We start from the raw sequence: 22434 nt of genomic DNA on the forward strand, positions 1-22434 counted from the left end.
TTTTCTGCATACTAGAAAACACAATATTCCTGTGTCATCTCAAGTACAAACCAATTTTAAATCTTCTAAAGCAATAACTAGGGTGTTAATCTAACATCTGTACTGTCCACCACTGCAGATCTTTTAACTAAGGTTTTTTGTACTTTGGATGGAATCAGTTGTGTCTTAACTTACATTACATGCAGAAGTAACCATCACAAAGGATACATGCACACATCCTGGCGTTTTTAGAGAATTGTGTATACGTTGTGGGCAGAAGATGGAAGGTGGTTCTGGTGTAGCATTTGGGTACATACATAAGGTATATTTTTCTCTGAACTATTTTGAAACAGTGGAAGTGGGAATTTGAGTTCATTGTCCATATTTTTTTTCTTCCCCTAAAATCTGAAAGGAGCGATCATATATTTTCTTAAAATGAGCAAGAGAGAGAGGGAATCAGTATTTTGTGGCAATATTTCATTTCTATTGAATCTACCTTAAATAAAATACTGAACTTAGATTTTCTGGCTACACACACACACACATGGAGAAAAAACTGTCAATATTCCTTGTGGTAGACGAGAGATATGAACCATTTTGGAAATTCTATGGCATCCATTGAGATATATGAAGAATTTGTAAGAGCTTTTGCTGTCGCTTCTATTCACAAAATCTTGTATATAGTTGGTCTCTACTTGTTTTTATTGAATTGGTAATGTGTGGAGACTAATCTTCGTTTTCAGGATTTGAGGCTTGGAAGTGATGAAATTGCTCGATTACGTGACACAGACTTGAAGAATTTGTTACGCCATAAAAAGCTTTACTTGGTTCTTGATTTAGATCACACACTTCTTAACTCAACTCGGCTTTTAGATATAACACCAGAGGAGCTGTATTTAAAGAACCAAACGGATCCTTTGCAAGGTATGATCTGTTTACCAGTTTATGTCATTATGGCTCATAGAATAACCAATTTTCCAATTTCAATTGTTTATGTTTCTCCAAAGTCTACCGTTTCTTGTTCATGCCATGGGGCCCATAACTTAATTCTATATGTGGAAGGGAGCTAACAAAAAAAATCTTTGTAGAGCAACTAGAACTTTTGTAGCATGAGTAAAGCCCAACTACCTAGTTATAGTTTCATATCTTTGGGAGATGTTCGATAGATAAGATTCCAATTTTTTCTTTTTATTCCTTATTTTTCTTTTGAGGTTATAAGGAAATGCTTAGGATTTGTTGATGGCATATTGCATGCTCTATCAAATTTAGGATATATCTGTTGTGGGGAAGTTGAAATTTGTTACTTATGCTTGTAGAGACCATATCATATACAGTTATAATGTGTAATTTTTTTTTTCGATAGGTAAGAAAAAATCTAATATAAAAAGAGGCGCCAAAAAAGTGACTCAAGATATACAATACCTATACACTCACCGCCAAAACGGCCAAAAAAGAAGAAAAACACCCAGCTGGCCCAACAAACAACCTTAGTTAGAACCCAACCAATCAATAAAATTAACTATAGTTAGAGGGCATTCAACTATAAACAACTTGGCCTCTGACCAAAGAGAAAGAACAAAAGAGTATTTAAGTCTCTGGATTGACAACACATCATCCTTGAAGACCAATCTATTTCTCGCATTCCAAACCGTCCAAAAAATGAAAAGAGGAGCTGCTCTACACGCCTTCTTGCGCTTTTTGCCCACAAAAGAACCATGCCAACTAAGGAGAGTCTCTCTAATTGATGAAGGCAGCACCCATGACACCCCAAACAAATTAAAGAGCAGATCCCATAAGACCCTTGTTTTTGTACAATGTAGAAGAAGATGGTCTATGATCTCCTCTTTCTCAAGGCACATAAAACATCTAGTTGCCAAGGCCCATTCTCTTTTCTGAATAAGATCTAGGGTTAAGGCTTTGCTCCACATAGCCTCCCACGCAAAAAGGCTAATCTTGGGCTGCACCCACACATTCCAAATGTAACTAGAAGGAAACAAAGAAGGGCAACCTTCTTCTAGAACAAGGTAAGAGGGACTTGACCAAGAAATTTCCACTCTTTGTTTCAGTCCAAAGCACCATATCATCCACATCTCCCTGCACTCTCTTCCCATGAAGCCACTCCAAGAATCTTTTTGCCGCCTCCACCTCCCAATCATTGAAGGCTCTTGAAAAACAAGGATTTCAACCCCCCCAACCCTCTTCAGCCAAGGGGTCCCAAATATCTGCTACCCACGCTTCCTTATCAACAGATAAAGCAAACAAGGAAGGGAATGACACATACAAAGGGGAATCCCTGCACCATCTATCCCTCCAAAATCTCACCCTTCGCCCATTACCTACAAGGAATAAAATCCTAGAGCCCACAAAATCCTAGTTCATCCTTATTCCTTTTCAAAGCCCCACACCATGCACCTCTCTCACTTCCCGAGAGCACCATCCCCCTCTTTCTTCCCCATACTTCCCTCTAATCACTTGATTCCACAAGGCCTCTCTCTCATTTGCGAAACACCAATTCCATTTACAAAAACGAGCCTTATTGAGATTAGATATACATTTGACCCCCAAACCCCCTTTCTCCTTAAGCACACCAACTCCCTTCTTACTAAATGTGGCTTTCGCTCCAAATTACCATCTCCTCAAAGGAAATCCCTTTGAATTTGTTCTAGTCTTTATCTAATTGAGCTTGGCAAGCGCAACAAGGACATAAAATAAATGGGTAAATTCGACAAAGTGCTTCGAATTAGAGTCACCCTCCCTTCCTTGGATATGTATTGTCTCTTTCACTGAGCCAACCTTCTACGAAATCGCTCTTTCACTCCATCCCACACTGTCACCGACTTAAATGGAACACCCAAAGGAAGACCCAAATAAGTGGACGGTAGACTACCTAGTCTACAACCAAAATCCAAATCAAGATCATCAATATTCTCCACCCTACCTACTGGAATTAGTTCACTCTTTTCCAAGTTTATTCTCAACCCCAACATGGCCTCAAACCACATAAGTAACCAACTAAGATAGGTCAAATGATCTTGAGAAGCTTGGCAGAACACTAAGGTATCATCAGCAAACAACAAATGGGAAATCTGAACCCCTTCTTCACTCCTACCCTTCACTCTACAACCCGACAAAAAACCTCCATCCACAACCCTTTTAAGAAAACAGCTAAACACCTCCATAACAATCACAAATAAATAAGGCGAAAGTGGATCGCCCTGCCTCAATCCCCTTGAGCTTTGAAAGAAACCAGTAGAGGTGCCATTAACCAACACAGAGAAACTTGCAGTGGAAATGCACCACTTGATCCACCCAATCCATTTCTCCCCAAAACCCATTTTCTGCATAACTGAGAAGAAAAGACAGTCCACATTGTCGTATGTCTTCTCTATATCAAGTTTGCACAAAATACCATTCTCATTAATCTTCAGGACCGAATCAATGGCTTCATTAGCTATTAGCACTGCATCTAGGATTTGTCTTCTCTCCACTTGGGCCTTAGAGACCACCTTTCCAATCACCTTTTTTTAGCCTATTGGCTAAAAACTTGGCCAGCCACTTGTACAAACTTTCCAACAAACTTATAGGCCTAAAATCCCTTAAATCTTCAGCCCCCACTTTTTTTTGGGATTAATACTAGAGAAGTTGCATTTAGACTTTTAACAAATTTACCGTGTTCATAGAATTCTCTGAAAAAACTTATCACGTCATCCTTCACAAAGTCCTAAGCAAATTACCAGAAAGCCATAGAGAAGCCATCAGGCCCCGGAGCTTTGTCCCCATTACATCCCAGCAGCACACCAAGCACCTTCTCTTCCGTGAATGACACCTCCAAAGCAAAAGCATCTAGATTCTCCAAAGTCTCACACTGCAACCCAGATAAAGAAGGACGCTAGTCCCTCGGATTGGACAGCAAAGACCGAAAAACATTGACCACCACCCCTTCCTTGATTTCATTCTCCTCTGAAAGCCAAACACCATTAATCCTAATTTCGTCCACATTATTCCTTCTTCTGCATTGACTATCTTGTGAAAGAAACTCGTATTTCTGTCACCTTCTTTCAGCCACACTTCCCTAGATTTTTGGCTCCAAGTTCTCTTCTAGCAAACCAAATCTACCTTATTTTTCTTTATCAAGGCTTTGATCACCTTACTCTTGTCACTGTTATTAGCCCCTCTTACATTCCAAGAAAGCAAATGAATCTTCATCTAGACTTGCAAAAACTACCCTTCCCTTCTCCTCCTCCTCCAAAATAATTCACAGTACATTCCAGCTTTCTCAACTCCCTTTCAAACTTTGATGACTCCAATTTTTTCTTTTTCCTACCATCCAACTTCCCCTTCTGATCTTTCCTCTCTTTCTTCCTTTCAGCAATATCAAAATCTCTCCTTCGAATCCCTTCGTTGGCATTCCTAAGCAACGAGTAAACTTAGCCAAGCAGTTGGAATACTAGCTAGGATCACCCGCTTTGTCTCTCTCCTCCACAACCTCTTGTATTACCCTTTCTGAAACATCCTCTATCACCTCCTCGACAACCCCTTGAGCCTTACTCGATAAATGAGAAATCTTCGCCTCCCTCCTATCCACCAAAATCACCCTTAAAGGGCCCCAACCTGCTACCCCAACTGCTTCTGAAACACAACCCCGTTCCGATCCCCCATTAGTGGTGACGATTGCCCCATCCTGCCCAGAAGGAGTAGAAGAAGAAGAGAAATCCAGCTTCCCCAAAGAGAACAAAGAACAAGGAGGATAATCTGTGTATTGGAGACCTCCTCCAACAAAGCTTCGTCGGTAATCTCTGCATGATTTGGCACCGGTGGAGGCGACCCCATCTGGATGCCAAAATCATCCCCGTCTGGCCTCTCGCAGTCAACGTCTCGAAGGCCCCTGCGAGCCCTACCCCTTTTAAGGCTTTAACAGAGGATCGACCCACCATCGTTGGACCTTTTAAAAACTCAGACATGGGCCGACCCACTTCCAATGGGTCTTTTGAAGCGCTGCTAATTTGGCCCTCCTCAAAACAGTTGGGCCTCCTCTCCACATCCAACTCCATTACCCGACCCAAAAAAGTACTACCTTGGGCTAAAGGCCCTTCAATTGAGACCTCCTCCCAATTAGAAGACATCCTTCCTCTAACCCTTTCGTTCTTTGCCCCTCTTGCCGACACAAAGTCAAAGGTAACAACCTCCCTGTCCTTTCTGCAACAAGCTTCTCCAACTTCGCATGTCACAACAACCTTTGCAGACTACCATTGAGTTTGTACCTGCTCCACATTACAATCGGTGCATGAGCCACCCCCTCCATCATCCCTAACCTTCTACTCATTTCCCATCCCACTTTTGAATACCAGAGCAACTTTCGACACCCTTGGTTGCACCTCCCACCACAGCTGAATAAAAAAACAAGAAGAGCCAACTACCACTTGCAAAGAGATTGGCCACTTTAATCCCTCAGATTTCACTAATATTCTAGCCCATTGAAGCTCCTTAAAAGTAGCAGTGTCTTCATCCACTGTAGCAAACCCCCCCATAACCTTCCCCAATCTTTCTAAACACTTCTCGACTCCAAAAGTGCAGCGGTAAACCCACTACTCTCACCAAAAAAAAAAAAAAAAAAAAAAAACTCACTCACAATTTTGAAAACACCCCACTTTTGGGTCCCACCTTTCCAAGTGCAGAAACGTTTCCTTAAAACAACGAAGCCCTTTTAATAACACTTTTTCTGACTTTGCTTTATTCTCAAACTCGATCAATATGAAAGAACCCCCCAGCCTCTCAAACATCACCCCTTCTTTAAGGTTCCAGTGAAACCTTCCCCAACTGCCCAAACCGGACAAGTCTGGAGCCGACACGAGAGACTCTCTCCATCTCCCAACTAGACACCGGTCCAACAACTCCCTTTCGCTTAGCACATCTTTTTCCCCCAACTGTAGCTACATTGCTTTCCCTAATCTTCTTGCTCTTGATTTCACTGCATCAGAATAGGAATTTTTCGCCTTCCCCTCAGGAGCCCCAACTCTACTCTCTGTCCTAAAGAAATCAAAGATTCCTCTGGGCTCATCACGTGTCAATACTCTAAGAGAGCGGAGCTTTTCAGTCAACAAGGCCCAACCTCCCAGAATGCCTTTCCCCTCAGGGAACACTAAACAATACTTCTTTGCTTCTGAGTCAACCACATAGCACAATAAGAACCTGCCTTCCTCATTTGCACGACGTTCCAGTTTAAACTTCCTACCTCCATCCTCCCAAATTTTAACAAACCTCTTAGCAAACTCACCCCTATAGCAAGCCTCCACTCCTTTCAGGAGACAACACAAACTAAGGCTCCCAAACCTGATCCACGATGTAAAACCTCTGCTTCTTTCCACAATGATCCCCTTAAGCTTCTCCCCAAACACATCCACAGAGATTTCAAAGGACTTGGAGTCCATTGCAAACGAACTTCTGCCTCCTCGCATCTTCCTCTCCCCATCAATCCCAACAACTTTCTAACATATTCGGTAAAAACTATGTAACTATAATGTATAATATTACCATGAACAATCATGTTCCTTAAGGCATGAGGCATAGTGAAGAGTTATTTGTAGCTGATAGACGAAGATGGTATGTGTACTGTATAAACTCTGGTATGTTGTGTTGAGCATCCAACATCCAATATAATAGTACTGTTTTTAGTAAGATAAAAGAGGGGGGCTCACCTGTTGGTGTGAGTGTAGGGAGGAGGATCAGAGAAGCATGGCCTCTTCTGACACAGTTGTAAAGGAAAAACATGTGGAACCTGCAGCTACCTTAGAGTCCTGTCCTATCCATTTTCAAATTCTTTTCGAAGAATGAGCCTTTGAAAGGAAAAGGGACCCAACCTAGTGTTGTCCAACCCATTCCTCTCATGGGTTGGTGAGTGAAATTTGTGGATCCTGTGAAGGCAAGGCCTCAGCCAAACCTAGCATTGGGCCTCTCCCAGTTAACATCTCATTAAAGGACCAGATTAAAGACTTTTGGCCTACTAGGTGGAGAGACTCCCTAATTGTTTGTATAGGTGAGCTGAGTGGCCTTAAGAGGAGGGCTTTTCGTTTTGGTGGTGAGATTGATGGGGCTTCTTTAAAGACTTCTTCTGGGGGTCCTCTAAGTTCAGGCCAAGGTGGAGACTCCTCATTGGTGAAATATGGAACCTTGGGGAAGGAGATCACTACAGTGAAGGAAGTGTCTGTGGTGTTTCAAAATGAAAGCTTGCAGACAGCAGTAGTGGCTGTTAGTGTATCATATGTATGGTTGTTTTTGATAACTCTTCAATTTTGGCTGGGGATGGCCTCTTCTCTTTCTCCTCTTTTTGTCAGTAAGGGAGAAGGAGGATGATCCAATGATTCCCATGGATTTTGAGGCTCCTAAGTTTGAGTATTAGGTCCCTTGAGAATGATTTTGAAGGATAGCAGCCAAGAAGGGTATTTTCTCTATGAATTCCTTTTATCTTTCTCTATGCTTGGGAAACTCTATTTCTTTCCCCTTCAATGAAACTTAGGTTTCAACTCCTTCTAAAGTGTGTTTCTTTGGGTGAGAGGCTACATGGGGGAAAATTCTTACTATTAATCAACTTATGACTAAGGGGGCATTCTCTAGTCAATGTATGTCCAAACAGAAAGAGGAAACAACCAATCACATCCTCATTCATTCTAAGTGGGAAAGTACATTGTGGTCTTTATTGTTCTCTCTCTCTATTCTATTTGAGGTGCGTTCTCACTTCTCCCTAAAGCAGTTGTGGATCTCTTGCTTGGGTATCATGGTAGTTATGTGGGAAAGAGACGCAGAAAGAAGTGGAGGATGGTTCTTTTATGCTTATTTTGATGTATATAGAAAGAGAGGAATAGGACTTATGAAGGCATCGAGCATTTGAAGTTACCATTCAAAGACCACTTCCCTAAACCTTTTTCTTTGCCAACTGAGATGGGAGGGAGGATTCTCATTCCTCCTTTTTGGATTTAATTTATTGTTTGGATATGAGCTAGGCTGAATTATGACATTGTTTATTTCTGTTTTAGATACCACTCTGGTGCACTTTGCATATTCCTTGTGTATGTGGGTGGCCCATTTTTTTAGGTGCTTTTATAATATTCTACTTGCCTCTAAAAAAAAAAGAAAAAAAAAAGAAAAAAAAAGGAGAAAAAAAAGGTGTTTCCAAAAGTGGAGTTGGATATGCTAGTTATTTCTTTTTGCAATTGTTGTAGGAGTCCCAAATGGAGGGCCCTATTGGCGGGTGGGGGAAGTTGCATCTACTAGTGATCTTGTGGATTGTTTAGATTGATAATTTAATTGTGGGAAAAAAAATCCACTCTCACATCTCTTTTGGATGTTAGTTGCCAAAGAATTTCTGGGTGTTCATTATAACATTATTTGTAGGATTGGAAATTGGTGGTGGATGTACAAGCCAAGTTGGCTTTTCCACTTGCTGATACTTCGAAACTGTATGTTTTCAAACTCATTTAGGATCACAGGCCAGAATACCAAGTTTTAAGGGAAATGTTCTTTTCTGCCAACTCTTAATTGCTCTCAGCCTTAGAAAGTTCTTCAATTCCAACCTTTCCATATTGTATAAGATACCAGTGGCTCTTGCCCATGAAACCTCCATGTTATTCAAGCATTAAATCCTTCATCATCTATTGGAGGACTCCAGAAATGTCAAACATGGGAAATAGGCTCCACAAGCTATAACTACCTTCATGCAATGGATTAGAATGTGATTGGCTAATTCCTCTATGAATTTGCATAGACAACACTATGCACTATGATCAAAGGAGCTAGTATTGGACCTTTTGAAAAAGAGATGTTTGCTTTACTTGAGGGTTTAACAATTGCAAAAGGGTTTGGTGTCTCCAATATCTCGGTGGAGGAGGATGTGGTGACAGGGGTATCTTAGGTGGCCTGTGGTTGGAGAGAATCATGAATATATGATCATTGTATGCATAATATTGTGGTTCTCACTAGGATGTCTGGTTGCTTCTTCTCATTTTTTTGATAGGTAAAGATAATTCATTAAGAGCCAAGAGGCTAGAGAAAGGGTATACATGGGGTATACCAAGATACAAAGAGGTAAAAAAACAAAAAGATAAACAAGCTGACCCTTATTTAGTGGCTAGCCAGTCTGCAAAATCTATCAAAGAGAGAGTGTGTTCCTCTATATACACCCTAGCCCAATTCACAAAGATGTACACAAAAATGGATTTAATATCTTGATCGTTCCTCTCAATATCATCGAAGGCCCTCCTATTCCTTTCTTTCCAAATGGTCCACATTAGACAAAGGGGGGCAGCTCTCCAAGCTTTCTCCCTTTTCTTGCCCACAAAAGATCCATGCCATCCGAGGAGCTTCCTTTTCATAGAGGAGTGCATCACCCCTTGCACCCCAAAAAGGGAGAAGATCAAAAGCCATAACATTCTGGCCTTCTCACAAAACAAGAGAAGGTGATTTGTGGTTTCCTCCTCATATTTGCACAAAAAGCACCTGTTGGGGATGCTCTAATCGAATCTCTTCAAGCGGTCAATGGTGAGGAGCTTGTACCAGGCTGCCTCCCATCCAAAGAAGCTAGTCCTAATTGGAACCCAAGGCGTCCAAATAGTTCTAGCCAAGAAGAGGGGCTTGATGGCCCTTGAGAAAGAACTATAGTAAGTCTTGACAAAAAAGGTCCCATTCTTGTTCTCTTTCCACCAGAGTGAGTCATTCACACCTCTTCTAATGGTCAAAGGATGAAGCTTGCTTAATAAGCTTTCTACTTCTCCCACCTCCCAATCATTAAGATGTTTAGTGAAACGAAGCCCCCAGCTGCCCCCAACTTCATTTTCCTCCCAAGCCTCAGCAACCCATCCTTCTTTGTTGGTAGAGAGATTAAACAAGAAGGGGAAAGCTTCTTCTAGAGATTGGTTTTCACACCACAAGTCCTTCCAAAACTTCACTCTAGTGCCATCTCCTATGATGAAGCGGGAGTGAGAGTGAAAGTTCTCCCAACCATTTCTGATGGCCTTCCAAACCCCCACCCCATGCCGGTCTCTAGCTCCTTTGGAGCACCATCCCCCCTCTTGAAGGTCATACTTGGTAGAGATAATTTGCTTCCATAGAGACTCATTCTCATTAGCAAATCTCCATAACCACTTCCCAAGAAGGGCTTTGTTAAAAGTGGCCAGACTGCAGATACCTAAGCCTCCATCCTTTTTAGCGGCGCAAATGACCTTTCAACTCACCAAGTGAGGTTTATTCTCTAAGGCTCCACCGCCCCATAAGAAATCCCTTTGGATTTTTTCAAGCCTTGCACAGACCCTCTTGGGAATCACAAAGAGAGAAAGAAAGTAGGTTGGGAGGCTAGAGAGGGTGCTTTTTAGTAAGGTAAGATGACCCCCTTTGGAGAGGTATTGCCTTTTCCAGAGAGATAACCTTTTCCTGAATCTTTCCTCCACTGTATCCCACACCCTAGTGGCTTTGTAAGGGGCTCCAAGAGGAAGACCCAAGTAGGAGGTAGGTAAACTCCCTATCTTACATCCTAAAACCGAGGCGAGAGTCTCCATAGGAATGCCTTCCCCCATTGGGATGGCTTCAGTTTTGCTCAGATTGACTTTTAAACTTGAAATCGCCTCAAACCACATGAAGGTCCAGCTAAGATATTGCAACTGATCTGCATCGGCGTCACAGAAAATCAGGGTGTCATCGGCAAACAAGGGGTGGGACACGATCAGCCCCTTTCTTCCTCTTCCTCCCACTCGGAACCCATAAATAAAGCTCCCATTTCTTGCACAAGAAAGCAGTTGGCTAAGAGCTTCCATGGCAAAAAGGAAGAGATAGGGGGAGAGAGGGTCGCCCTATCTCAATCCCCTAAAGCTCTGAAAGAAACCCGAAGGGCTCCCATTGATGATGATCGAGAAGGTAGTTGTAGAGAAGCACCATTTCATCCAGTTAATCCACCTATGCCCGAATCCCATCTTAGACATCACCTTCATTAGAAAGTCCCAATTAACGTGGTCAAAAGCCTTCTCAATGTCCATCTTAAGAAGGAGGCCTGGGATGTTGTCTTTTAATCTAGAATCAAGGGCTTCATTAGCAATAAGAACAGCGTCCAGAATTTGTCTCCCATGGACGAAAGCTTGTTGAGAGTCAGAAATCACCTCCCCCATCACTAATTTCAGCCTATTGACAAGGACTTTGGCAAGCAATTTGTACACACTCCCTACCAGGCTGATTGGTCTGAAATCTCTTAGGTCTTCGGCCCTCTCCTTCTTAGGAATGAGCAAGAGGAAAGTAGAGTTTAAGCTTCTTTGGAAGGTCCCACTCATGAAAGTCTATACTGACAAATTAGTAACCAGATTAGCAGGCCAAGAGAGAGGCTTCTTCATTCATTGACTTTATTGAGGATCTTATGCCCTCTTCACTTTTGGTGCAGTTAACCTTAGGGTTGGCAACTGATTTCTGTTCTGTATTCCTGTTGTTTATATGCTTATGTGAATTATCCTTTTTGAAGGACTTTTCATCCTTAATAGATTCATACATCTTACTTTTACTTTCTTTCAGGAAAATTTAAAAAGCTTCTCAAGGATATCTCATCCTTCCCTGGGTTCACTTTTGTACTTTAGTAGTCAAATGTTTATTTCTATACATACAAACTTGTGGCCTGACTCTAGTGGCAAGGGGTTGGTGCAAGGATGTGGAGATTTCAGGTTTGAGTCTTGAGCAAGGACAAAATTTGGAAAAATTGTCTATAACAAAAGTTTACCTTAATCTACCAACTGTGTCAAACTCACTTCAAATGCTATAAAGAAACTGATCAATGGTTTCTAGTGCTAATTAAAATAAACAATTAATAAAATAAAAAAATGAAATGAAATCATATCATTTACATAATATGCCCTGATGCCACTGTATTCTGTTGCAACCTCCCCCCCCCCCCCCTCTTCTTTTTTTTAATTTTATTTTTTTCTGTTTACTGTAGTTCAATTTGATTCTCTTGATTCTTCATGCTTCTTTACATAGTTCTTTGGATAGTTTCTTTGTTTCATTGAATCCTATGTATCTGTTAAAGGCCCTCATCAAATTGATTAGCCACTAAACATGTTTTAGATTTCATCTTGATGTGGAAAATGTGTAATCTTTTGTCTTCCTTGGTCATGTTGTTGCTGTCGCTTATAATCCCTTAAGTTTGTTTGCATTATTTAATTTTCTTCGATGTGCTGTACATTTTATTGACTTTATGTACTTTTTATCCTTTATGGGATACTAAATCTTGACATGAATAGGTGGTTTGAAAGGCAACCTATTCATGTTGAATACCATGCACATGCTGACAAAGTTGAGGCCCTATGTACACACTTTTCTGAAAGAGGCAAGTAAAATGTTTGAGATGTACATTTATACGATGGGTGAACGCTCCTATGCTTTGGAAATGGCAAAGCTGCTTGACCCTGAGAGAGTGTACTTCAGTTCTAGAGTGATTTCACAAGCTGATTGTACCCAAAGACATCAAAAGGGTCTTGATGTGGTGTTGGGGCAAGAAAGTGCTGTTTTGATCCTTGATGATACAGAATCGGTTAGTACATCTGCGGTCCTCTGACCCTAATATCTTTCTTTTGCTGATGCTCTATATGGTTTACATCTATATGATACTAATTGTTATTTTAAAATGAAAGTCTTCTTTTTCCTTGTGTAAAATGTCATCCTTTATTTTTCATCACCTTTTTTTTTGTTGAAGCCATTGTGTTTAACCTTGTTGGCTTCTTCTCATTTTGCCTCCCCACATCAACTAATATATCCTTATCAACTAGCATGGCATTAAGTCCTAAACACATGGATTAATCATGAGTTACTCAGCTCTATCATCTTGAGATTGATAGAATTATGACATGTGAGACTTTGTCCTACATCTCCATGTTTTCATCTTCATCTTACACCATGAGAAGGTGGTGTGGGGGCTTTAGATGCCCACCTCTTTGGTGAGAACTCAAGGTTCTCAGTTGCCCTTGAGACATGGAAACTAGGATGGATGTTGAATAAAGGATACATTCACATCACTCCTCTGAGTTGACTAGGATGACTTTGGGACATAGATTCTAGGAGGTTAAAGTAGGAGGGGATCCTTTGCTTCAGTTATCCTCTCTCATCAAGAGAGGATAATAAAGAGCAGCCTTCTGATTTTCATGGTGTACATGTCAATGCTAGTGGGTTTAATGTTTCTGTAAAGACAACGGCAAGTACACTTTGAGTATCTACGAAAGAGAGTCCTTTCTTCATTTGCATAATTGAGAAATCATTAGAGATTAAATCTCAAGCTCCTTGCAAGATTCTTCTTTGATCACTGTTAGATTCTCCAAATCCACCCTATCTCCTCTGAAGCTCTCCCACTTTCTCCTGAGACTAGAATCTTAGACAACTCACCATGCATGTGACTGAGCTCCTCTGTACGTAGAACCTACTGTACACATGCTGTAGAAGTTTACAATGTCAAGTGAATTTCAAAGTAAAATCTATTAGATTGAAATAATATTCTGTATCTATTTTTCAATGTTTAATTGTACTCTTCAAAATGACGGGTGCATACAACTCTTGGTCGATGCTTGAATTATTCAATAGATGAAAAGTTGAATTGTTCGTCCAGAATTATGTTAATTATAAATTTATCAAATTAGACAGAAAATAAGGATAAAAGAGGATTTCATTTAATAGGAAAAGAGTAATATGATATAGATAGAGGGGGGTGCTGAGAAGGGATCATAACCCTAGTTGGATGATAGTCACTAAAGCTACACAAGAAGTGGAGATAAATCTTAATCTTTAGGGAATAGAACTTCCCTTTTTGAAATTGAGGAGCATTTTAGCAGTTTTTTGCTGAGATTTTCCTATCAAATTAACTTTTTGAGTTTATGGCCAGCTGGCCTTGGTCACTCACTCACTGCATGCCACTTTTCATTTCTGAAGCAGGTGTTTTTCTTGCCCATGATGGTCCTATGCTTCTGGTCCAGCCTCTTTTAATTTCAAATTTGATCTTACAATATTTGTGAAGTTGGTAGTGAAGGCTAATGCACTGGGATACATGCCATAGTAAGAAGTTAATATTCTACTTGCAAAGATGCAAGCAGTTTGCGCTCTCTAAGGTCAGTAGCATTTATTACTCTACATGTCTTCTGGAAGGACATGTGGCATTTCTTGGAGAATTAACATTTAAACTTATGGACCGTGAAGTTCAAATAGGTTGAGCTGGAACCTGAAGGGAATTCTTGAAATTTTGGAAAAGAGAAGATGTTGCTTGGCTTTAAACTCAAGTAGTTATACCAGCTATATGTGATCTGTTTTGAAGGGTCATTTCAGATGTTCAGAACTGTAATAGTCAAAGATCATGTTATTGGTAAAGATAGATATTCCATTTGTAGTCACTCAACATCAGAGAGATATCACCTTGTTAAACTTGGATGCGAATTTCTAGGTTTTTGCGTTTTAGTAACTTGCACTTTGGTCATTTGTTTGCACTTTCTACAATCATGATAGAGAACTAGAATTTGTTTTGTCTGATTAAGGGCTTCATTCACATCCTCTTAGATTATACAATTCAATTTTGGAGTTTTTTTAAGATTGGATATGGAACAAAGTAACTACATGAAGAAGCTCCATATTTTGCATCCGTGAATATTCTGGCTTCGCAAATCTGATAAGGAACTACAGAAATTCCTGCAGGTGCATTTAGTATCTCTAATTTGGAGTTCTTTTAGGAATGGAATAGAGAAGCTAGGTGAGAAACCTACATTTTTGCTTCTAAATTTTAATTTGACTTAAAAAATTTGACCACACCATGACAAGGAGATTCAGGAATGCTTATGGTTTCACCAAATATTTCCACTAATTTGTATAATACAGCTTCCCAATGGTGTAGGTGGATATTATGCAAATCGGCAAAGTTGTTTGGCACTTATTTCCATTTAAAAATTGCTATTATTTGTTTTGGGTGGAATCATAATGCCTGAAACTTCTTTCATTTTTGTTCCATCAGAATCTTCTTTTCCAAATTATGTTATTTTCTGTTGATCTTGAAGAGAGTTTTGTTTGAAAAGAAAACAAGTGGAAGTTGTTTGTACCCCCTTTTTATGGTGTGATAGAAACACATGGATAGCAACATGTGGGGTTAAAAGAGATGTAAAACTCTCGAGTGTTTCAGAGCTGTGGCATCAATTTTTAACATTCATAAAACTAGATATACTTGCTTTTTGTATACTTCTTCTGTACTAGAGCTGCTTCAACTTTTTGCTATGCGCTTCTTAGTAGGATTATGTGATTCATGCTTGCCTACAAAAAAAAGGGAAAGGAAAAAGAAAAGCTAGATATGTTTGTTATTAATGTCTAGACTCTGGAGCATATGTTTACCTAATATCTATTTTTTTATATCTCATATTAGTAAATTATACTACGACTCCATATGCTGTATACATGATATTTGAACCTGCAAATTGCTGAATCAAGGAATACATGAGCTGTCACATTGTTGTGGTAATTAATAAAGCCAGCTACATTTGTTACTTTCTGTTATTCTAGGTATGGCAGAAGCACAAAGACAACTTGATACTGATGGAAAGATACCATTTCTTTGCTTCAAGTTGCCGTCAATTTGGCTTCAATTGTAAATCTCTTTCTGAGTTGAAGAGTGATGAAAGTGAGCCTGATGGGGCGCTTGCAACCGTTCTTAAAGTTCTCCAGCGGATACACAGTATGTTCTTTGATCCGGTCGGTCTTGGTCCTGAATCTTTACTGATTCAATTTTTAGTACTTGTTTTGTTTTCTTGCTTAGTTATTTGGGAACCTTCTTATAGGAACTTGGGGATGACTTTTCTGGCAGAGATGTGAGACAGGTAAGAAATTCTTACAGCAGCTGAACTAACTCTTATGCTGACCCTTTCTTTTTTATTATTTTTGAAATTATGCTGACCCTTTCTTTTTTTTTTATTTTTGAAACTAAGGTGGTCTTTGTTTTTTGTCTAAAATCTGAATAAACCTGAATTTGGCTTAAATCTTAATGGAGCTGAATGTCATTAAGTGTTTTAGTTTGTTTTTTTTTTTTATTAGTGTCCAAATGCTGTTAACTGTTGTTTGTTTTTATTAATGTTTGAATACTGTCAAGTGTTAAATCTATTTATTTTTGTATGTTAAAAACATCTATTTTTATATGTCATTAAGTCTTTTTCTGGTCTTAAGACTGTTGGTGGCTCCAAATCAGAGTTCAATGCTGGAGTGACCTGAACGCTGTAATTTGTGTCATTTATTTGAGCACTAAAATTGTTTGCAGTTTGGGTTTCTCTTTGTCCTAGTGTGCCTAAATAAGCTTTATGAATAAAATTTGTTGATTTCGGTAGTGAAGCCACAAATTAAATGTCCCAGAAATGAAATTTAATAGTATTAAACTATCTTTCCTGATCAGGTGGTGAAAAGAGTTCGGAAGGACGTTTTGAAGGGGTGTAAAATAGTATTCAGTCGGGTTTTTCCCACCAGATTCCAGGCTGAGAATCACCATCTCTGGAGGATGGCAGAGCAGTTGGGAGCCACATGTGCAACAGAACTTGATCCATCAGTCACACACGTGGTTTCGACAGATGCGGGAACGGAGAAGTCACGTTGGGCACTGCAGGAGAAGAAGTTTCTGGTCCATCCTGGCTGGATAGAAGCTGCAAACTATTTTTGGCAAAAGCAACCTGAAGAGAACTTTCCTGTCAACCAAAAGAAGAACCAATAATCTTTGCCTTCCACTTCTAACTTATTTCCAAATACTCTGTTTGTTAAAGTGAACGTTTTTCATAAACTTCACAGGACTTGCTAAGCAGTTAAAAGGAAAAAGAAATCTAAAATCAAGCATAACCAATATAGTGACCAAATATGACTCAAGTTCCCAAAGCATTTGGGTTTTCTACAGAGTGACAATGCATGTTTCCTTATCCAGTTGGAGGCTGCAAGATGAATGATGGTTTTGAGTTTCAATATCAGCTTCAGCGTCAGTACCCTTTGGACTTCTAGATCAATTGTTGCTGATATGTTTGCTCCATGATCAGTTAGTGTGGTTTGGTTCAGGATAAGAAATATGGATACAGAATATGGCTAAGCTGAATTAGCATGAATGTTCTGTAATCTTATATTTTGTACTTATTTAATTATAGAACCTTTTGGTAGTAAAAATGAAAGACATTGTCTTAGATACAAGCTCTGCTATCAAGATGATATAACTATGAGCAGTTCATCTGTAATTGAACAACAATTTATTGATCAGTGCTTGATGCAGCTGTACTAATTTGTTCCTTAAACTAAGTGTGCTTTCTGGGGATTGGTTTTTCCTCTTTGTTTAGCCTTTTGGCGTCCTTGTATATGCTATGTATGCTTTTGTGCACCCTTTTCTTAGAAGCTTTTAATATATTTGCTGTTTGCATATCAGGGGGAAAAAAAGGTTATTAGAAGGATTGGTTTGATGCTATGGGTTGTAGGAAAAGGTTTTGAAAAAGCTCCACTGCTTTCCTTTTTGGAATACAGGACCACCATCTGCTTCATGCAGATTCTTTAATTTTCTATTACTAAGTGAGACGACTATTTATGTGGGAAGTCCCTCTGTGTAAGCTGTCTTTATTCATCTGATATAATTGATTTGTTCACTATAATAAACATCACAACATCAACATCATGTTATTTACCAGTTGTCTACTTCATCTGCATGCTACCTTCTTTTTCTTGGATTTGTTTTTCATGGAACTAAAGCTTAAGTGAAATTTTGACATTGACAGGTTGCTGCAGTCCCTGAGGATGTTGGAACTGCTGGTGCACTTCGGGCCATTGCACACCACTTGACCGCTAATGACATTTTGGTTAAAAGTCCTTATCCTCTATAGCAGTTGACTTTGGACTTGATTCCTTTACATCTATTGATTGTCTATTGCTTGTTTATGTTTTTGCAGGTGGTAAGTGGTGATCTTGTTTGTGATGTTTCCCCTGGGGCAGTGGCAGCAGCTCATAGACGGCATGGTGCTGCAGTGACTGCTATGCTTTGCTCTGTTCCTGTCAGTGGACCATTGGAGTCAGGATCCTCTAGTGGAAAGGACAAAACCAAGAAACCTGGGTGTTGCAACATTATAGGGCTGGATCCCACTAAACAGTTCCTATTATACATTGCTACAGGTTATTTCTCTGTAGATTCTGTTTTACATGGAATAGAATTGGGTAAGTTTCTTACTTAGCAGCTTGTTTTTGTTGATAGGACCAGAAATTGAGAGAGATATCCGAGTTCAAAAGAGCATACTCCGTGCAGTAGGACAGGTAAGTGGATTGACCCTCCTAAGGCGGTTGACAACGAATGGGGCATCTGATGCACTTGATTATATTTTTGTCTGGGCATCTGATGCACTTGATTATGTTGTTCTGTTCACATGCTACTCTCATTTAGGAGCTTCTATTCCAGCATGCCTCATTATTTTGCTATAGCTATTCCAACACCTGCTTGCTTTAGAAATGTTGTTTCTTACTATCTGACTGCTTTCTGAAATTAAAAATTGTCCATTTTCCAAATTGATCCTAATGCTGTTCAAAAAGAATCAGGATTTCTCTTTTCCTTTCTTTTTCAAGATAATCTTCTGGCTGCGATTTGATAAAGTAAAGAATGTAATGTCTCAAAAGATAAGCATCTAAGTTTGGGAATTCACCAAACTTCACGAGTTTACTTGGTTCTTACCTCTGATATTCTACTTTGCTTCAATTAGATGGAAATTCGAGCTGATCTCATGGATGCTCATTTGTATGCATTCAAGAGGTTTGACTTTTTACCTTTGGTTTCAGTTTTTCTTTTGAAATACATTAGACTCTGCACTTTACTAAAGTCCCCATGAATCTTCCTCCAGGGCTGTTCTGCAAGAAGTTTTAGATCAAAAGGATGCATTTCAAAGCTTACAGCAAGATGTTTTACCTTATCTTGTCCGGAGCCAGCTGGTTAGTTTAAGACGATCCATGCAGACCAATTTTTGATGGATATCATTTCTTTTCATCAATTCTCTAAATTGGTTCATTTTTATTGTATTAACATTAGAGGTCGGAACTATCGTTGAATGGTGCACCACACACAGAAGAAAATGGTCATGACAAGGTTGTTCCTGGGATCAACCAAGTAATGCTTTCTCAACTACTTGCTAAGACATCTACACCAAGTTTTCATGAACTTTATGCTATGGGCCCTAATGGATCTGCACCTGTTCGAAGAACCCACAAATGCTGTGTTTATATTGCCAGCCAGGACAAGTACTGTGCCCGTTTAAATTCTATTCAAGCTTTCAGTGACATAAATCGAGATGTGAGCTTTTACAATTGAAGCTCTTTTGTGTTCATAAATGCACTTTTTTGTGTCGGTAAGCCAATTATCATTTTTTAAATGTGCCAGGTCATAGGCGAGGCAAGTCACCTGTCAGGGTATTCCTTCTCTGCCCAAAACAACATCATCCACCCCTCAGCAGAGCTCGGATCAAAAACAACCGTGAGTTGAACACTCTTCACATGCAGTCTCTTATCTGAAATGACTTCAACCCATTTCCCAACTTAGTATTGTTACCTATGATCTTATCTTTGACATGTTATAGGATCATTGGGGCCATTTTCTAATTCCTGTGTGCCATGGCTGTTTCTTGGTATACTTATCAGGTGGTTTTATGTTTTTAGGTTGGACAAAATTGTATGCTAGGGGAAGGTTCACAACTGGGCGACAAATGTAGTGTGAAGCGATCAGTTATTGGCCGCCACTGTCGGATAGGTTCCAATGTAAAGGTATGATGTTCTTCAATCACGACAGACCGAAGAAAACTATATCACTATAAAGGCTCCTAATTCATATATTATTTAGCCATATTTGGGATAATATTTAACTTCTATGTTTAATCGTGGAAGTAGAAGTAATTACTACTTTGGTGCAATTAAATCTTATATTTGAGAACTGTATGTTAAAAATATTTTTATTAAAAATAAGATTAATAATCACATCTAAAAATTTTAATTAATGAAAAATCTGCTTTCCTGCATTGCTTTTGAGGTATAACATGGATCTACTTATTTTTCGAAATACTGACAAATCACATTGAGAAATGTGGGGCTTATTGTTGAAAATTATATTCAAACACTCTTAAAAGTTGCATTTGACCTATGATTAAGATTCTCTCCCAAACACAGAGCTTACATAAGAGGAAAAACTTGAGATAAATGATATATTAACCTTTTTCTGTTGGTGTTGTGTCTGAAGGTCGTTAATTCGGTAGTTATGAACCATGTTACAATCAGTGATGGTTGTTCAATCCAAGGTTCTGTAATTTGCAGCAATGCTCAGCTTCAGGAGCGAGTTGTACTTAAAGATTGTCAGGTATTCATGCTCACACATACAACCCTGCTCACAAATTATTTCAGTGTCTCATTATTTTCATGGCTCTTCACTCCAGGTTGGAGCAGGGTTCGTTGTCACTTCTGGCAGCGAATACAAGGGCGAGTTCCTGGCAAAAAAAGAGAGATAACAATCTCAACTACGTACTGACTACCTGGTCATCACATTGTGCTTCATTCCAGATTTTGGATCGGGTTTTGATGGTTGGCTTCGACGAAGGATCACTCATGATGACCCTGTATGAACAGGATTATGAGAAGGAAGACTCATGGAGGATTGAGAAATTTTGGACACCATGTTATCTTCCTCGAGGCATAAGTGAATAGAAGGGTGTGATTTTCATCGGTTAAGTGAGTGAGATGATTAGAACATTCCCAGTTTTGTTTTAAGATCTTGTTACTGTGGAGCAGTGTCTTAGGTTTGATTGATTCAATGGAAATTGCTCTCTCCAAGTTGAAATGTTGAAAAGTAAAGTTGATGTTCATAAATTTACATATAGTTTTTGGGTAATAGAATGTGACTCCTGAACCTTTTTTTTTTGGTACGAGAAGACTGATTTTTCTGGGCTTTTTATCACATTATTATGTGGGTTTTTTTTCTATACATGAAGGAATATGGTATAGGGAAAATACTTATTCAAACCCTTGATTTAGGTTGCACCCCTGGTTGGTTTGGATTGGAGGATTGGGGTTGAGGGGGTTGATCTAGCTATAAAATTGGGAGTTGAGCCTAAAAATGAATAGTTAAAATTTACATCTATTTGATAAAGAATTAACTATTAATTAAATTATAATTAAATCAATCTATTGTTAAATTTCATTTAATCACCTATTTAAATTTTAAAAGATGTTTCAAGATTAGCCCACAAAATCATTATTCTATCAATTTAATACTCTTTATTGTATATTTTAACAATCAATTTATATTTAACAAAGAAGAAATTATAGATAATATTTGCATGACTATATATTTAAAATCTTCAAGCATGAATGTGACAATACTGCAAGAATAAAAATAAAGCAAAACCTCTAAAATGAAAATAAAATAATATACACATCACAATTAAATAATGAGCATAAATACATATAATTTAAATTTATTATAAATAAATAATTGAATTTGGATTAGATTGAGGTTGCTTGAGCTTTCTTAACTCAAATTTAATTTGAATTGACATTTGTTTGCCTATACCCAATTTAAAAAAATTAAGCCTCCTCATTCATACTCAAATGATTTAGGTACGTGTAATTGGGATAGAGCCCATTTAATAAATTATTTTTATATATTACTTCAAATTCATTTAATTTATTTCATTTCATTTCTATTAATAGAATTCCTTTGAAGAAGTGATTTGGGAGGTCCATTCTCAAGTCTTCCATTACCAAACAAAGTCGTCTAGGGTTCTACACCCAAGCCCAAAAAGGACTCAAAACATGGACTACTAAAGCCCACTAGCGCCTAGTGGAGCCCCCAAATGAGGTCTAAATTCACCCCGTAGAAAACCCTAGTAAAACCAACCATATACTTCCAAGAAAAAATAAATAAATAAATCAAAGAGGGACAACACAACACTAAAAATGATAGGGTTTGTTGAAGACAAAAGTAGAAATGAGGCCCACAAAAATGTTTGGAAAAGAGAGGTTACCATAGACAAAGAGTGGTTGTGATGTAGTTTTCAATGGTACCCCACCCTTTGTTTTGAGGGACAAACCCTTGTGACTCCCAAAACACCTTCTTTTAAGGGAACAAATTCTTGTGACTCCCAACACATGCCCAAAATTAGACATTTTCACCCCTTTCACAACCCTCCAACATCACTTATTGTTTCCTCAAGAGTGTATTTTATATGTATGTATGAATGTATGTCTAAATGGTCATGGGATGGTGAACCACAACTTTACATGATGGGTAAATGGTCAATATAAATTAATTAGAGAAGTTGTGTAGTATTTAGTAATCATCTACCACTTAGCAACAAGATAAAAAATAGTAATTTAGGCATTGTTTGATAACGGTTTTTTAAAATTATTCTAAAAAATAGTTTTTGAAAATATAAAACAGAA

At 38.8% G+C, this 22434-nt stretch overlaps 2 protein-coding genes across 7 annotated transcripts in view; both read left to right on the forward strand.

The window, feature by feature from the left end:
* LOC100854176 (RNA polymerase II C-terminal domain phosphatase-like 4) overlaps positions 1-17317 on the forward strand; it is a 35864-nt gene extending 18547 nt beyond the window's left edge. For all 6 annotated transcript variants that reach the window (XM_059735479.1, XM_059735476.1, XM_059735480.1 and 3 more), the window contains 6 exons: positions 186-301; positions 723-903; positions 12243-12532; positions 15523-15711; positions 15798-15836; positions 16403-17317. In XM_059735479.1, the coding sequence (XP_059591462.1) occupies positions 186-301; positions 723-903; positions 12243-12532; positions 15523-15711; positions 15798-15836; positions 16403-16714 (1127 nt within the window). In that variant the 3' untranslated portion in view covers positions 16715-17317. The remainder of the gene's footprint in view (positions 1-185; positions 302-722; positions 904-12242; positions 12533-15522; positions 15712-15797; positions 15837-16402) is intronic.
* Positions 16933-20933, forward strand: LOC100256522 (uncharacterized). The gene is made up of 12 exons (XM_010648980.1): positions 16933-16969; positions 17550-17578; positions 17748-17828; positions 17919-18138; positions 18218-18276; positions 18717-18766; positions 18855-18942; positions 19040-19300; positions 19388-19480; positions 19663-19767; positions 20237-20353; positions 20430-20933. The coding sequence occupies exons 1-12, from the start codon at positions 16933-16935 to the stop codon at positions 20499-20501; spliced, it is 1212 nt and encodes a 403-aa protein (XP_010647282.1). The 3' UTR covers positions 20502-20933.
* The last annotated feature ends 1501 nt before the right edge of the window (positions 20934-22434 follow it).

This window comes from Vitis vinifera, chromosome 19 (genome assembly GCF_030704535.1).
Source record: "Vitis vinifera cultivar Pinot Noir 40024 chromosome 19, ASM3070453v1".
NCBI lineage: Eukaryota > Viridiplantae > Streptophyta > Magnoliopsida > Vitales > Vitaceae > Vitis > Vitis vinifera.